This window comes from Diorhabda sublineata, chromosome 5, assembly GCF_026230105.1.
Source record: "Diorhabda sublineata isolate icDioSubl1.1 chromosome 5, icDioSubl1.1, whole genome shotgun sequence".
Classification (NCBI taxonomy): domain Eukaryota; kingdom Metazoa; phylum Arthropoda; class Insecta; order Coleoptera; family Chrysomelidae; genus Diorhabda; species Diorhabda sublineata.
This window is the reverse complement of record NC_079478.1, coordinates 36471701-36489450: the sequence shown is the minus strand read 5'-3', so window position 1 is coordinate 36489450 and position 17750 is coordinate 36471701. Positions and strand designations below refer to the sequence as shown.

General features: G+C 31.4%; 1 protein-coding gene across 3 annotated transcripts; it reads right to left on the bottom strand.

Moving 5' to 3' along the window:
* Positions 1 to 1572: 1572 nt before the first annotated feature.
* LOC130444291 (FMR1-interacting protein NUFIP1) lies at positions 1573 to 17616 on the bottom strand. Of its 3 annotated transcripts, XM_056779364.1 has the most exons (4): positions 17570 to 17616; positions 17183 to 17476; positions 6465 to 6872; positions 1573 to 2207 (listed from the first exon to the last, which is right to left on the bottom strand). In XM_056779364.1, the coding sequence occupies exons 2-4, from the start codon at positions 17358 to 17360 to the stop codon at positions 1600 to 1602; spliced, it is 1194 nt and encodes a 397-aa protein (XP_056635342.1). In that variant the 5' UTR covers positions 17361 to 17476; positions 17570 to 17616; the 3' UTR covers positions 1573 to 1599. The 3 variants fall into 3 exon arrangements, with proteins under 3 accessions (XP_056635342.1, XP_056635341.1, XP_056635343.1); XM_056779363.1 differs by having other exon boundaries at positions 17183 to 17616; XM_056779365.1 differs by lacking the exons at positions 17183 to 17476; positions 17570 to 17616 and adding an exon at positions 16424 to 16625.
* Between the last annotated feature and the right edge of the window lie 134 nt (positions 17617 to 17750).

Genomic DNA, 17750 nt, shown 5'->3' with positions numbered 1-17750 from the left:
AAAATTCTTATTTTTTATCGACTTATTGTTAAAGTTCATAATAAAACTTTTAACTTTTTTATTGATATTAATTTAAAAAAAAATAAACTCAAGAAAATAACTGTAAATATGGCAACGTTGTTTTACTAATCTTACATCAGATGTCTAATTATCGCAACGTTGCCAAATATGCTAAGTATGGATACAATTTGCTCGTTTTACTAATATTTTTAACTTAGTTTATAATTAGTGATTTACACACCTGTTTCAAGATAATAAAGGATATTTTTCTACTAATTATTTCATCTAAATTGACGATCCTACTTATTTTGACGTAAGTATTGTTTTACTATAACTTTGGCAACAGTGTAAAGCTTCTAATACAAAGCCGATTGCAATCATATGATTAATTTTGACAGTTCCGAGGCGTTCAAGAAAGTCTTTCTAATACTTTTATATGATTTTTGGTATTTAATTTTTGTATTTTGAAATTAAAATATAGTTTTCAATAGAAATAAATTACAAACTGTTAATATCAATAGTTAAAATAATAACGATGTCTACAATTACAAATTTATAACTAGTGTAGGTATATGGTCTATTTATATTTGTAAAACAAGATGGCGGTTGTCTTCACTTTTTATCTACGTACAGGTCCGGTCTGAATATATTTTTTAGTTATACTTTATAATAAAAATATTAATGAGATTATAAACTATATACGATTTTTTATAAGTTATACAGGGGAATATCAAATTATTCGACAATAATATGAAAATGTATTCTATATGGTACATAAAAAATTTGATATTGTTATACGAGGACCAGCCAAAAAAATTTAATTTCTACTTACCCAATGGAGTTTCTTTTGTACTTGAATACAGGTCCGGTTTGAATATATTTTTTAGTTATACTTTATAATAAAAATATTAATGAGATTATAAACTATATACGATTTTTTATAAGTTATACAGGGGAATATCAAATTATTCGACAATAATATGAAAATGTATTCTATATGGTACATAAAAAATTTGATATTGTTATACGAGGACCAGCCAAAAAAATTTAATTTCTACTTACCCAATGGAGTTTCTTTTGTACTTGAATACAGGTCCGGTTTGAATATATTTTTTAGTTATACTTTATAATAAAAATATTAATGAGATTATAAACTATATACGATTTTTTATAAGTTATACAGGGGAATATCAAATTATTCGACAATAATATGAAAATGTATTCTATATGGTACATAAAAAATTTGATATTGTTATACGAGGACCAGCCAAAAAAATTTAATTTCTACTTACCCAATGGAGTTTCTTTTGTACTTGAATACAGGTCCGGTTTGAATATTTTATTTAATTAATGTATAATTTTTTCAAGATTGAATATTTGATCGAAATTTCGGTTATTTTAGAAGTTATACAGGATGATTTGAAACTGCTCTACCATAGAATATTTTTTTTTTATTTTTCTTGTATTCTTACAAACAAATATGTCGAATTAGATTTTTTTAAAAAACTAGTTAGAAATGTATCCAAACGAACCTGAAAAGTGTCTTGGGGAATTTTAACAATAAAACACAAATAAAATAGAAGTATTTTACTGAAGCTCTCAACAAGTTTCGTTTTCCTTGACAAAAAATTTATTTTCCACTACATATCGAACACACTGTAACAAAACGTTCCTCTCGTGTCTAATTTCATTTTCCAGAAGTTTTTCCAGCAACGTCACTTTCCGCTTTTTAAATTTATAACTCAAACCGTCTTTAGCACCAGCACTTTTAACATCTGGTCGTTTTTTAGTCAGAGGTCTCTGTCTCTTCCGTTTCCGGCGTCCCGGTACAACTTCAGCTTTAGTCACCACAGTTTCCTGTACTTCCGGAGGCGGTTCCCCTTCGTCATTTTTCTTTTCGTTAACCACTTCTGTTGGTTTTTCGTCTTCCGTATCACTTCCGCTCATGTAAGCCCCGATTAGAGCCCCCAATGCGTTATTCAACTTGATTCCTACGTTTTTAGGTGGTTTATTTATCCATTCTTCGTCTTCGTAATCGCTGGGTACTTTATCGCTTTCAGGTTCCATCGTGGTGGTACCTTTAAATGGATACATCCTACCATTCCAATCGCATTTTTCGTTTATCAAAGAAACCGGTTTAGTTTCTTTAACGAAAGGACGTTTCATCTTCTTTTTCGGAGGTACTTTGCTGTTTACTATTTTCGAAACTGGAAAATGTCAAATAATTAAAAAAAATTTTCACGACAACATCCGAGCTATTTCGACCCTGTCCTCGGAGTGATGTAAACAAAGAACAGTGTCGAATTGGAGAAAAATGAATTTAAATGTATGTTAATCATTATTTCCCGAACCAGTCCGACCCTGCTCTTCGTTTAGATAATTCTGTGGAATTATCAATTGATGTAAACAAAGAACAGGGTCGAACTGGTTCGAAATATGATAAAAAAGATACTTTTGAATATATTTTATCTAAAAAAAAAACCGAATTAATCCGGCACTGTAATTTGTTTACATTATTCGGTGGAAATATCGATTAATGTAAAGAAAGTGCAGGGTCGGACCGGTTCGAAATATGATGCAAAAAAATACTTTTGAATATATTTTATCTAAAAAAAAACCGAATTAATCCGGCACTGTAATTTGTTTACATTATTCGGTGGAAATATCGATTAATGTAAACAAAGTGCAGGGTCGGACCGGTTCGAAATATGATGAAAAAAAAATACTTTTGATTATATTTTATCTAAAAAAAAACCGAATTAATCCGGAACTGTAATTTGTTACATTATTCGGTGGAAATATCGATTAATGTAAACAAAGTGCAGGGTCGGACCGGTTCGAAATATGATGCAAAAAAATACTTTTGATTATATTTTATCTAAAAAAAAACCGAATTAATCCGGCACTGTTCTTTGTTTACATTATTCGGTGGAAATATCGATTAATGTAAACAAAGTGCAGGGACGGACTGGTTGGAAATACGATGAAAAAAAATATTTTTGAATACATTTTATCCAAAAAAACCGAATTAATCCGGCACTGTTCTTTGTTTACATTATTCGTTGGAAATATCGATTAATGTAAACAAAGTGCAGGGTCGGACTGTTTGGAAATATGATGAAAAAAAATATTTTTGAATACATTTTATCCAAAAAAACCGAATTAATCCGGCACTGTTCTTTGTTTACATTATTCGTTGGAAATATCGATTAATGTAAACAAAGTGCAGGGTCGGACTGCTTGGAAATACGATGAAAAAAAATATTTTTGAATACATTTTATCCAAAAAAACCGAATTAATCCGGCACTGTTCTTTGTTTACATTATTCGTTGGAAATATCGATTAATGTAAACAAAGTGCAGGGTCGGACCGGTTCGAAATATGATGCAAAAAAATACTTTTGATTATATTTTATCTAAAAAAAAACCGAATTAATCCGGCACTGTTCTTTGTTTACATTATTCGGTGGAAATATCGATTAATGTAAACAAAGTGCAGGGACGGACTGGTTGGAAATACGATGAAAAAAAATATTTTTGAATACATTTTATCCAAAAAAACCGAATTAATCCGGCACTGTTCTTTGTTTACATTATTCGTTGGAAATATCGATTAATGTAAACAAAGTGCAGGGTCGGACTGTTTGGAAATATGATGAAAAAAAATATTTTTGAATACATTTTATCCAAAAAAACCGAATTAATCCGGCACTGTTCTTTGTTTACATTATTCGTTGGAAATATCGATTAATGTAAACAAAGTGCAGGGTCGGACTGCTTGGAAATACGATGAAAAAAAATATTTTTGAATACATTTTATCCAAAAAAACCGAATTAATCCGGCACTGTTCTTTGTTTACATTATTCGTTGGAAATATCGATTAATGTAAACAAAGTGCAGGGTCGGACTGTTTGGAAATATGATGAAAAAAAATATTTTTGAATACATTTTATCCAAAAAAACCGAATTAATCCGGCACTGTTCTTTGTTTACATTATTCGTTGGAAATATCGATTAATGTAAACAAAGTGCAGGGTCGGACTGCTTGGAAATACGATGAAAAAAAATATTTTTGAATGCATTTTATCCAAAAAAACCGAATTAATCCGGCACTGTTCTTTGTTTACATTATTCGTTGGAAATATCGATTAATGTAAACAAAGTGCAGGGTCGGACTGGTTGGAAATATGATGAAAAAGATAATTTTGAATATATTTTACGAACTAATCCGGCACTGTTCTTTGTTTACATTATTCCGTGGAAATATCGATTAATGTAAACAAAGTGCAGGGTCGGACCGGTTCGAAATATGATGAAAAAAAATACTTTTGATTATATTTTATCTAAAAAAAAAAAACCGAATTAATCCGGCACTGTAATTTGTTTACATTATTCGGTGGAAATGTCGATTAATGTAAACAAAGTGCAGGGTCGGACCGGTTCGAAATATGATGAAAAAAAATACTTTTGAATATATTTTATCTAAAAAAAACCGAATTAATCCGGCACTGTAATTTGTTTACATTATTCGGTGGAAATATCGATTAATGTAAACAAAGTGCAGGGTCGGACTGGTTCGAAATATGATAAAAAAGATACTTTTGAATATATTTTATCTAAAAAAAAAACCGAATTAATCCGGCACTGTTCTTTGTTTACATTATTCGGTGGAAATATCGATTAATGTAAATAAAGTACAGAGTCGGACCGGTTCGAAATATGATAAAAATATTTTGAATATATTTTATCAAAAAAAACTGAATTAATCCGGCACTGTTCTTTGTTTACATTATTCGTTGGAAATATCGATTAATGTAAACAAAGTGCAGGGTCGGACTGGTTGGAAATATGATGCAAAAAAATACTTTTGATTATATTTTATCTAAAAAAAAACCGAATTAATCCGGCACTGTTCTTTGTTTACATTATTCGGTGGAAATATCGATTAATGTAAACAAAGTGCAGGGTCGGACTGGTTCGAAATATGATGAAAAAAAATACTTTTGAATATATTTTATCTAAAAAAAAACCGAATTAATCCGGCACTGTTCTTTGTTTACATTATTCGTTGGAAATATCGATTAATGTAAACAAAGTGCAGGGTCGGACTGGTTGGAAATATGATGCAAAAAAATACTTTTGATTATATTTTATCTAAAAAAAAACCGAATTAATCCGGCACTGTTCTTTGTTTACATTATTCGGTGGAAATATCGATTAATGTAAACAAAGTGCAGGGTCGGACTGGTTCGAAATATGATAAAAAAGATACTTTTGAATATATTTTATCTAAAAAAAAACCGAATTAATCCGGCACTGTTCTTTGTTTACATTATTCGTTGGAAATATCGATTAATGTAAACAAAGTGCAGGGTCGGACTGGTTGGAAATATGATGCAAAAAAATACTTTTGATTATATTTTATCTAAAAAAAAACCGAATTAATCCGGCACTGTTCTTTGTTTACATTATTCGGTGGAAATATCGATTAATGTAAATAAAGTACAGAGTCGGACCGGTTCGAAATATGATAAAAATATTTTGAATATATTTTATCAAAAAAAACTGAATTAATCCGGCACTGTTCTTTGTTTACATTATTCGGTGGAAATATCGATTAATGTAAATAAAGTACAGAGTCGGACCGGTTCGAAATATGATAAAAATATTTTGAATATATTTTATCAAAAAAAACTGAATTAATCCGGCACTGTTCTTTGTTTACATTATTCGGTGGAAATATCGATTAATGTAAATAAAGTACAGAGTCGGACCGGTTCGAAATATGATAAAAATATTTTGAATATATTTTATCAAAAAAAACTGAATTAATCCGGCACTGTTCTTTGTTTACATTATTCGGTGGAAATATCGATTAATGTAAATAAAGTACAGAGTCGGACCGGTTCGAAATATGATAAAAATATTTTGAATATATTTTATCAAAAAAAACTGAATTAATCCGGCACTGTTCTTTGTTTACATTATTCGTTGGAAATATCGATTAATGTAAATAAAGTACAGAGTCGGACCGGTTCGAAATATGATAAAAATATTTTGAATATATTTTATCAAAAAAAACTGAATTAATCCGGCACTGTTCTTTGTTTACATTATTCGTTGGAAATATCGATTAATGTAAACAAAGTGCAGGGTCGGACTGTTTGGAAATATGATGAAAAAAAATATTTTTGAATACATTTTATCAAAAAAAACCGAATTAATCCGGCACTGTTCTTTGTTTACATTATTCGGTGGAAATATCGATTAATGTAAACAAAGTGCAGGGTCGGACCGGTTCGAAATATGATGCAAAAAAATACTTTTGATTATATTTTATCTAAAAAAAAACCGAATTAATCCGGCACTGTTCTTTGTTTACATTATTCGGTGGATATATCGATTAATGTAAACAAAGTGCAGGATCGGACTGGTTCGAAATACGATAATTAAATATACTTACATCTAAATTTATTCCTTCCGAAACGGTTATCGTTTTTCTTAATTCTCTCTCCGCGTTTCAACATCTGTTCTTGCTTCTCCCGTCTCTTCAACACATTCTCCTTATTGGGATAACGCCTCTTCCTTTCCTCCACCCATTTAGCTATCTCTTCCGGCGTATTTATATTCCTAATTTTGTCGTATAAACCGGAAGCGTGTTGCATGGCGACGTGTTTTTCCACGATTTTTTCGTGCGCCGTAAATTTGCAACCGTCCAAATTGCACGTTCTGTGTCGCGACACGTGTCTGTCGTATTGAAATTTCGATACGAAATCTCTGTCGCAAGGTTCGCAACAAAAACGCATTTCCTCCCGATCGACGTTAGTTTTTCCTTCTTCCAGACGATATTCTGGATAAGAACGGTTACAACCTACACGGCGAGGAGAAATATTTGAATAACGATCGTCATTTTTAGCGTGGACGTTTTCGCTTCGAATCGAACAAGTCTCGTCACGTGAACATTTCGCGAAACTCATTCGAGTCGGCAGTAAAAACATTCGCGCAAGCATAAATTTGAAAATAAAAAACGAAAAAATTGGAAAAAAAATTATTATAGAAACATAAAAGCGGACGAAGGTGTCGTGACGTTTTTTTCTTTTTTTTTTTTTAAATTTTTGGTAAAACTACTTTGAAAAATGTCCAGAGTATTTGAATAAAACTGAAGATGTTAAAACTCAAGAGTGAACTTACTGGAAATTTCCTTAGAAACAACAGTTTCTCTGTGTGAGGTCTGATGTGGAAAACTCTCCAATGATTGTATAACAAAATCACTTTTTTTTTTCTTTCGTTATTTCCAAAAAAGGCTACTGCACTTGATTAAATCCCACTTGAGGAAAAACACTATACACATTCGTCAAGGGATATGTATAACGTCGTTTTATTTACGAAACGAATCATGGCCGGTTTGAAGTCACTTCCGGAATCGAAATATTAACACGGATATTAAAGTACGGATCTGTCTATACGATGACCACGTCGTATGATCGAATTCGACCGCAATTCCCATCCTAAACTCGCCAATTGTTGTTTATGTGACGTTCGAGCGCCATCTCGACAAGAAAAATCCACTTAACCTCGAAAAATGATGCTCAAAAAGCCGTCCGAAATGTCGATTAATCGACTAGCCACATTCTTGGAAAAAATGGCGTCGAAAAAAAATTAGTTGAAGACCCTACTTTGATTAAATGCGACGAAACGTGGATTCATGAATACGACGTCGAAATAATATAATCAGGATCAACTTAACCTCGTTATAACACAATTTTACAACCCTGTATATGATTTTTCGATATAAAAAACTATTTTTCGTAACCGAATATGCGTACATTGACCCGAATCAGTCTTATAATTCAACCGAAGTTATTCGTTTTGACGAAATACTCAAAGTCGTAGAAAAAATGACATACGAAACTCGTTTGTAATTTAAAACTTAATTTCGCTTAGTAATGTGGAAAATACGATGTAAATCTTCATATTATGCAAATAGGAATCCCCCTACCGGCCATGTATCGTTCTATTATTGTTTTTAGGTTTATAAACAAGGCGTTTATCACGTTTATATTTTTCCTGAGCAGTTTATTCAAAATTTAGTGGCAAATTTCGTATTTACCGAGAGAACATATGATTTTAGTGTGTTCTAATAATTAATTTTTCAATATACACTGAGAAAAATGAATTGTTTTCATAAATGCATTAAATTTTAATTAAATTTCAATTAAATATAGGTCATTTTATAATAATTAATAAATCCAAAAACCGAATTATTTCGAAAATAAAGACTAATTTTTACCGCACACTGTATAATAATTGTTCTACCCAAAAGATTCAAGTTTCATTTTTGTTTTATTAGAATTCTTATTTAGTACGAATTTTTTTTGTAATTTTCAAAAATCTGATTATAATTAAAACGAAAAATTTATTAAATAGATCGTAATTTTTTTTTAAAAATTCCTTTTTCAATTTTTATTCAAAATATTCATCTCAATAAACAATTCAAAGTAATTTTTTTATTAATTAGAGATATTTTCGAAAAAATTTTCTGTAAATAACGTTTAATTTCATCATAGTTACTAAATATACGAGGATTGTACTGAAGTTTTGAGATATGGCAACGCTGAAGTGGATATGTGGATATCGATTAATGTAAACAAAGTGCAGGGTTGGACTGGTTCGAAATATAATAGAGATAATTTTGAATATATTTTATGAACTAATCCGTCACTGTTCTTTGTTTACATTATTCGGTGGAAATATCGATTAATGTAAACAAAGTGCAGGGTCGGACTGGTTGGAAATATGATGAAAAAAAATTTTTTTGAATACATTTTATCCAAAAAAACCGAATTAATCCGGCACTGTTCTTTGTTTACATTATTCGTTGGAAATATCGATTAATGTAAACAAAGTGCAGGGTCGGACTGGTTGGAAATACGATGAAAAAAAATATTTTTGAATACATTTTATCCCAAAAAACCGAATTAATCCGGCACTGTTCTTTGTTTACATTATTCGTTGGAAATATCGATTAATGTAAACAAAGTGCAGGGTCGGACTGCTTGGAAATACGATGAAAAAAAATATTTTTGAATACATTTTATCCAAAAAAACCGAATTAATCCGGCACTGTTCTTTGTTTACATTATTCGTTGGAAATATCGATTAATGCAAGCAAAGTGCAGGGTCGGACTGGTTGGAAATATGATGAAAAAAAATACTTTTGAATATATTTTATCCAAAAAAAAGCCGAATTAATGAGAAAAATGAATTGTTTTCATAATTGCATTAAATTTCAATTAAATATCGGTCATTTTATAATAATTAATAAATGGCAATACGAAATTGATAATAATGGAAAATGCAAATGTACAAATACGGATCCAAAAACCGAATTATATCGAAAATAAAGTTTAATTTTCAATCCAAAAACTTAAGTAGCAACCCTCGTATACAAAAAATTGTGGTTGGGATTGAATTAATTGAAAATGTAATGACGAATTTCGATAAAAATTGACTGGAATATTTTGTGGAGCAAAAATTAGTGACGGTTTTATCGATGAAGTTTGTTAAAATGGTAAAATAAAAAAAATGTTAAAAAAATATCTAAAATCGCTTTGGAAATAGAAAGTAATCACAGGGAGTCGGATGGGGTTGATTTTTGAGCGATAATAATGGTTAGATATACGGGGGCCCACAAAAGTGTTTGTTCTTTACCAAAATGTGTTAAGAATTTGCGTAAAACTTTTCCAAATCCCCTCGTATTTTAATATAAAACAAACGGTTTACAATGAGTAACACCAAGTCCGAATATCTGCTTGTTTTTCACCAAATACACATACGAGAATTGATTTTTTCCAAAGAATAATATTTTTTGCTAATCATCAAAAAAAAAATATCGCGACGAATTTTTTTTTCTAAATGACTGACCTTCAATTGGAGAAACTGCAGCTCGATTAAGGAACAAATTATAAATATTTTGAAAAAGGTAATGAACTTGCTACGAAATTTTTTTGTAAAAAAACCGAGGAAAAATTCAGTTTGATTAAATTTCTAACCGTTGGGTGAATTTTTTTGGAAAAAAATAGTTAAAGGAACCTACGAGACGTTATCATCGTAAACCGTTTTAATAATTATTTTTTATCTAATTTTATCGCACGAAGAATTCATACTAGACCGGTCCTGTTCTTTGTTTACATCACGTGTTAAACGTCACATCTATCTCTATGGTCATCGAAATAAAAAGTTTATAAAACCGGACATTGGGGATAAATGGGGTACAAAAAAAGATTTTTTCGAAATTTTTGCCATAACTTTTAATTAATTAGTAAGATAACCCCCAAAAATATTTTTACCGACAAAGTTTTGTTTAGCCTCCATTCCCCTTCAAAGTTTTACTGAATATCTCTAAAAATATTAATATTAGAGAAAAAAGTTTTAAACAAAAAATAAAGGTCATAAAAAGCTCTACAAAAAAGGCTTTACCCATTTTTTATGTAAAGTTATTAGTTTGGCCGTTATAACCCAAAATACCTCGCCAGGTGTCGAATCGACCAAGTTATTTTGGGCCGTAACCACCAAAAAAATAAATTTACGTGAAATACTTATAAAGCCTTTTTGTTAGATCTTTTTATGATCTTCAATTTTTGTCCGAAACTTTTTTTTCTAAAATAAATATTTTCGGAGGTATTAAAAGAATTTTCGTTTGCCCCCCACCCACCTATAACTATTATATTAAAATTTTCCGAAAATATTGATTTTGGAAAAAAAAGTTTCGAACGAAAAATTAAGGTCATAAAAAGCTCTACAAAAAAGGTTTTATCCATTTTTTATGTAAAGTTATTAGTTTGGCCGTTATAACCCAAAATACCTCGCCAGGTGTCGAATCGACCAAGTTATTTTGGGCCGTAACCACCAAAAAAATAAATTTACGTGAAATACTTATAAAGCCTTTTTGTTAGATCTTTTTATGATCTTCAATTTTTGTCCGAAACTTTTTTTTCTAAAATAAATATTTTCGGAGGTATTAAAAGAATTTTCGTTTGCCCCCCACCCACCTATAACTATTATATTAAAATTTTCCGAAAATATTGATTTTGGAAAAAAAAGTTTCGAACGAAAAATTAAGGTCATAAAAAGCTCTACAAAAAAGGTTTTATCCATTTTTTATGTAAAGTTATTAGTTTGGCCGTTATAACCCAAAATACCTCGCCAGGTGTCGAATCGACCAAGTTATTTTGGGCCGTAACCACCAAAAAAATAAATTTACGTGAAATACTTATAAAACCTTTTTGATAGATCTTTTTATGATCTTCAATTTTCGTCCGAAACTTTTTTTTGTAAAATAAATATTTTCGGAGATATTAAAAGAATTTTCGTTTGCCCCCACCCACCTATAACTATATTAAAAATTTCCGAAAATATTGATTTTGGAAAAAAAAGTTTCGAACGAAAAATTAAGCTCATAAAAAGCTCTACAAAAAAGGTTATAAACATTTTTATCGTAAACCTATTCGTTCGGCTGATATGACCCTAAATATAAAAAAATAATCGAGATAAATACTTTCCAGATATTTTGGGCCGTAACCACCAAAAAAATAAATTTACGTGAAATACTTATAAAACCTTTTTGATAGATCTTTTTATGATCTTCAATTTTTGTCCGAAACTTTTTTTTCTAAAATAAATATTTTCGGAGGTATTAAAAGAATTTTCGTTTGCCCCCCACCCACCTATAACTATTATATTAAAAATTTCCGAAAATATTGATTTTGGAAAAAAAAGTTTCGAACGAAAAATCAAGCTCAAAAAAAGCTCTACAAAAAAGGTTATAAACATTTTTATCGTAAACCTATTCGTTCGGCTGATATGACCCTAAATATAAAAAAATAATCGAGATAAATACTTTCCAGATATTTTGGGCCGTAACCACCAAAAAAATAAATTTACGTGAAATACTTATAAAACCTTTTTGATAGATCTTTTTATGATCTTCAATTTTTGTCCGAAACTTTTTTTTCTAAAATAAATATTTTCGGAGGTATTAAAAGAATTTTCGTTTGCCCCCCACCCACCTATAACTATTATATTAAAAATTTCCGAAAATATTGATTTTGGAAAAAAAAGTTTCGAACGAAAAATCAAGCTCAAAAAAAGCTCTACAAAAAAGGTTATAAACATTTTTATCGTAAACCTATTCGTTCGGCTGATATGACCCTAAATATAAAAAAATAATCGAGATAAATACTTTCCAGATATTTTGGGCCGTAACCACCAAAAAAATAAATTTACGTGAAATACTTATAAAACCTTTTTGATAGATCTTTTTATGATCTTCAATTTTTGTCCGAAACTTTTTTTTCTAAAATAAATATTTTCGGAGATATTTGGTAAAATTGTTATATTTTTGAAGGGGGCTGGGGGGCAAACGAAACTTTTCAGATAAAAATCCTTTATAAGATTATTTTATCTAATCTAGAACAAGCTTTAGTAAAAATTTGGGCGAAATCGGGGGGTTTACTTTTCTGAAACTACACTCCGAGTAAATTCTACTATATAAAAAACGTGTTATGGTTATGATCATAAACAGGGCAGTATTTCCGAAAATTTTACGAATTAGAAAAAAGGGGTCGATAACGTAGAAGTAAATTCCATGCATTTTGGAAAACAGTATTTATTTTTCAAAATAATTTTCACTTCATAAGCGAATAAATTATTTATAAAAATGATCGTACTTTAAATAAAATTATTTTTAATGAAAAAAATTAATTTTAATTGAACCTGTGGAGGTTTTTGGAAATTTTTTTGTAGCCAATTTTTTTTACGTTTAACTAGCCCAGGAAAAAAAACCGACACACTATTTTTGAGTTGACAGAAAATTAAATTAAAAAAATGTTAATAAAGTTTAATAAATTTTTTTATTAGATACTAAATTATTACACAGATGGTACTTAGTCCATAATTTAAAAAAGGTGCTCATTTTAAACATAAAATAAATATATGTATATATATATATATATATATGCAACTGTCGGCAAACTAGTGATAGTCCATTGAAAAGTTGCAAAAATATGCCATAACCTCACATTTATCAAAGTCTGCAATTGTTTTCTGATGCATAAGGGATGGTTTGGGAAGCTTTTGCGCGTTGCAACCCTTGGGGAAAATCCGCTATCGTGAAAAAGGGATTAAACAGTTTATTGCAAAATAACATGAAACTACCCCCGCGCAAAAAAAATGTTCAATTGTTTTTTTGTAGGAAATTTTATTCTCTACAAATTTGGTCTTTTGAATTTTTTTCGTAAAATTGAAAATAACAAAGTTATCATCGAAAAACGATAAAATTCGTTCCTTCCATTTTTGTCATTTTTTGTTAATAACTTCGTTTTTTTTTCAAGTTTACGAAAAAAATTCAAAAGACCAAATTTGTAGAGAATAAAATTTCCTACAAAAAACAATTTGACAATTTTTTTACGCGATGAATAGTTTTATTGTTAATTCACAAAAACGGTTTTCCAACTTTATTCAAAATGACGAATTTTCCCCAAGGGTAGCAAGGGTAGATTTTGAGCCGCGGTAACTTTTCATTTATACATTACCGCGGCGATTTCACCGCTTTTCTTTCCTAGATATCGAATTTCCCCCGCGGTAAGTTCGCATTCATCAATTTTCGCGCCGATCCCACCGCTTTTTTCCAATATGGCGAATTTCCCTCGCGGTAACTTTTCAATTACACATTTTCGCGACGATTTCACCGCCTTTTTTCCCTATATATCGAATTTCCCCCGCGGTAAGTTCGCATTCAACAATATTCGCACCGATTCCACCGCTTTTTTTCCAATATGGCGAATTTCCCTCGCGGTAAGTTCGCATTCAACAATATACGCGCCGATTCCACCGCTTTTTTTCCAATATGGCGAATTTCCCTCGCGGTAACTTTTCAATTACACATTTTCGCGGCGATTTCACCGCCTTTTTTCCCTATATATCGAATTTCCCCCGCGGTAAGTTCGCATTCAACAATATTCGCGCCGATTCCACCGCTTTTTTTCCAATATGGCGAATTTCCCTCGCGGTAAGTTCGCATTCAACAATATACGCGCCGATTCCACCGCTTTTTTTCCAATATGGCGAATTTCCCTCGCGGTAACTTTTCAATTACACATTTTCGCGACGATTTCACCGCCCCTTTTCCCTAGATATCGAATTTCCCCCGCGGTAAGTTCCCATTCAACAATATTCGCGACGATTTCACCGCCTTTTCCCCCCAAATGTGGTTTTAAGCTTTTAACAATCCCCTCCCGTATGCATCTGCCAACGACCTTGATAATTGCTAGGTCTATACAACTTTTCACTGGACTATGTGTCGAATGTTGCTTTTAGCAAGCAAACAGGTTCATTTTTTTTACTATATCACTATACAATCATAAAAGAATCCACGGACAAAAAAGAAAACAAAATAAACAAATTAAAATTACAGCAAAACTTTAAATCGAATACAATATCAGTTTTTTTGTTTGTTTGTTTAAGTATTTTGGCCTGTTAAAAATGATTTGTTAAAAGAGAAATAAATTTGTAGGGCCCGAACTCAATCCGGAGTCACTTCTGATACCGAAGTCTCGGATACAATCTGAGACGTGACTAATTGTTGCCCATCGGGCTGATTTTCAGATATTTTGTTCATCTCTGTTTCGGCTGACGTTTTGCTACCGTCCTGTAAAGATATCCAATCGTTTTAGAAAGTACAGCAACCGCTGACGTTCCGTATAACATTAATTTCCGTTTCAAAGCAGTTTTCGTCGTTCCTTTATTCCAAATTTCAATTTCGCTACTTTTCATTTTCGGTTATTAATAACGATAACGAGGTGTATTCGTAAAACGAACCGGCAACACCGCATCCGACGAATTCCCGTTCGAGACTTTCGCCAAAAAGTGGCAACACTGCATCAGATAGTTGAATTATTTTATGTGTCATTGAAACTGTCAAAAATCAATTTTTGGATCCTCCCTCGTATATAATCGTCAACGTGAATAACAAACCGTAAGATTTTTTTTTTAAACTTTACGAACATACCTCGTATATAAATGATTAAAATTTCGGAAAAAGCAGCGAAATTGATTTGTACTATTAAATTACAATATTCAATATTTGAAAATCATTCAAATATTAAATAAAAACGAAAATGGCCTATCGAAAGAAATACATCCTGTAGTTAATTTTTTTTTTAATAAAAATATATAATCGAGGATGTTTTTTCTTCGAAAAGGCGTCGCTGCAATTATCGAAAATACGTATTTTAGAGATTTTCAATTTTCCGAGACATTCTGTATACAATCAAAGATTCAATAATTATCCAATAGCAATCTTATATGGAAGTCAATTGTTCAAGGTCATTAAAAATTGTTGTAACTAGTCAAAAATATTTGTATAACAAAGTGTTTTGTTGAATTCTTTGGTAGGTTAGGTTATTCTTCTTTCTTATGTTATTTACCTTTACACAGTCATCTGTATATAGTCCAGTCCAAGAACACGCGGGAATGTTCGAGATAATCGATTCATTATAAAAAAGAAGAAGTGAATTGACTGATATAGTTTGGAAAAACGTACAAAATTTTAATAGGAATAGAGGAAAGAAGAAAAAGAAGAAAAAAAGTACATAAAAGGACAGTTCCTGAGATGATACAAATATATATTATCGTTCAACCCTGGTAAGTCATAACAGTGGAAACCAATGGAAATTGGACCATGGGAAAACCAAGTAAATGAAAATTTGGGAGCATTGGGGGTGAAAATTTGGAGGGAAATAGTCTGCGTGTTAAAATATCATCATTACAGTCAGTTTTCGTCATTTTTGTTTATTACAAATTTACCAACTCACAAAATACACCATTTAGTCCTTCGAGCCTTCAGTGCATCGGCTCAAAGGACCAAATAGTGTATTTTTAACTATGGATATAGTAGCAGTTACATAAATCTTTGTTATATAAACATTTTATTACATAATAAAGTAAATATCGATGATTTTGTGTAACGTTTTCCAAAATCTTTCCATATTTGACTGCACTAATATCAATGTACATACAAAATAATTTATGGGAAGTTCGAAATTGACGTTTCCCACGAATATTGTTAAGAAAAACTGTATTCTAACTAACGCAACAGTTGATTTTATAAAATTTGTAGGTTCTAATGTACAAAATCATCTGTTTTAAGGAAGTTAGAAGACGGTTTAACGGCCTCCACCAGCGGTACTTTGGATAATTGCTCAAAAAGGACAAGTAACTTCACCCACATAGTGGAGAAATGCTGAAATAAACATTATAATGAGATTTAATGCGAAATACCTATAAATGGATGTCTGCTGTATAATCGATAGGTGCCGTTATTCGCGTGAAATTAGTTTCCGGCAAAAGTTGAGGGATACGCACCTCCTCCTGCCCGCCGGACGCTTTTTCCGCATCTTCGTACATTTTTGTACATTTCTCCCTCTGTTCCCTGTATTTCGACCAATCCTCTTTCTTCTGTGAATTTTTCGCCGTCGTTAATAGTTCCTCTTTTTTGGCGAATTCGCTTTTAATCGCTTCAGTGACAAACGATTTGTTTAAATCCAAATTTACTAGCGGTTTCGTGGGTTTTTTGATGATCTTGCTTTTTTTATTTACGCCTCGGAAATTGTTTGGACCCATAGGTACCATGGGAAACTTTCCCCTTCCTCGCATTCCTCCTCGAAACATGCCGCCTCTCACCGGTGGCGGCATTGGACCCATCATCATCATCGGAGGCGGCGGTCTCATACCTGTAGGGTATCGAATTTTGAAACTTTTCCTATTCTACGTGGAAATTTTACATAAAAACATTGGAACTATAATATAAATACCATGCCAGAAGATTTTAAAACCGATAAATCCATACAGAAAAGGTCTCATAATGAAAACATTGTAGTAGACACAAAATTAAAAATAATATTCGTACTTGGTTTTCCTCATTGTAAACTATTTCAATTTATTACAACTATCCCCTATTTACCTTTATATCTATATAAAACAGAGATGAAATAAGTAAACGTCCGAAAAATGAATAATGAATAACCCTGTACAACACGTGATAATATTTAACTATATAAAAAAAGTAAATAAAGAATATTTAATATGATTAATTAACCTCAAAATTAAATTATTATTAAATACCTGGATGGGGAGGTCGCATCCCTGGTGGTGGCGGCCTCATTGGGTGCATCATAGGTCCCATCATTCTTGGTGGTGGCGGTATCGGTCTTCCGCCTCTCATAGGCGGTCGTCCACCACGTACTGGGGGCCCGGGTGGCGGCCTAATACCTCCTCGAAATCCACCTCGCGGACGCATCATACCTGGATTACCGAATGGCGGTTGCTGTTGTCCATTAAACGACCGCCCTTGGCCACGAACTTTTCCGCCTCTGCCTCTTTGATTCCCTGTTCCTCTTTTATTACCTCTATTTTGTACTGGAGCACCCATTGGATGATTTAATCCAATTATTAATCACTAAACTAGTTTTATCGATGTAAATTAAATAAAATTAGAATATTATTAAATACCTAATATTAGCTTAGCGTCTCTTCAACTTGATCAATGACGTACAACTAAAAATCATTTTAACCAACCTAAAGATTGACATATTATACGTTTGTCTATGAATTTTGAAAATTTACACCAGTGTAAGATACCTAAACGAAATATAGTTGATCCTACATCGTGATTCGTTAATTTTGAATTTGT

Coding starts and splice junctions, on each gene's coding strand:
- LOC130444291 (XM_056779363.1), bottom strand. CDS start 17,489: ATGGGTGCTCCAGTACAAAATAGAGGTAATAAAAGAGGAACAGGGAAT. Junction 6,873..17,182: donor GATGCGACCTCCCCATCCAG/GTATTTAATAAT, acceptor CTCGCCGTGTAG/GTTGTAACCGTTCTTATCCA. Junction 2,208..6,464: donor CGGAAGGAATAAATTTAGAT/GTAAGTATATTT, acceptor GACATTTTCCAG/TTTCGAAAATAGTAAACAGC.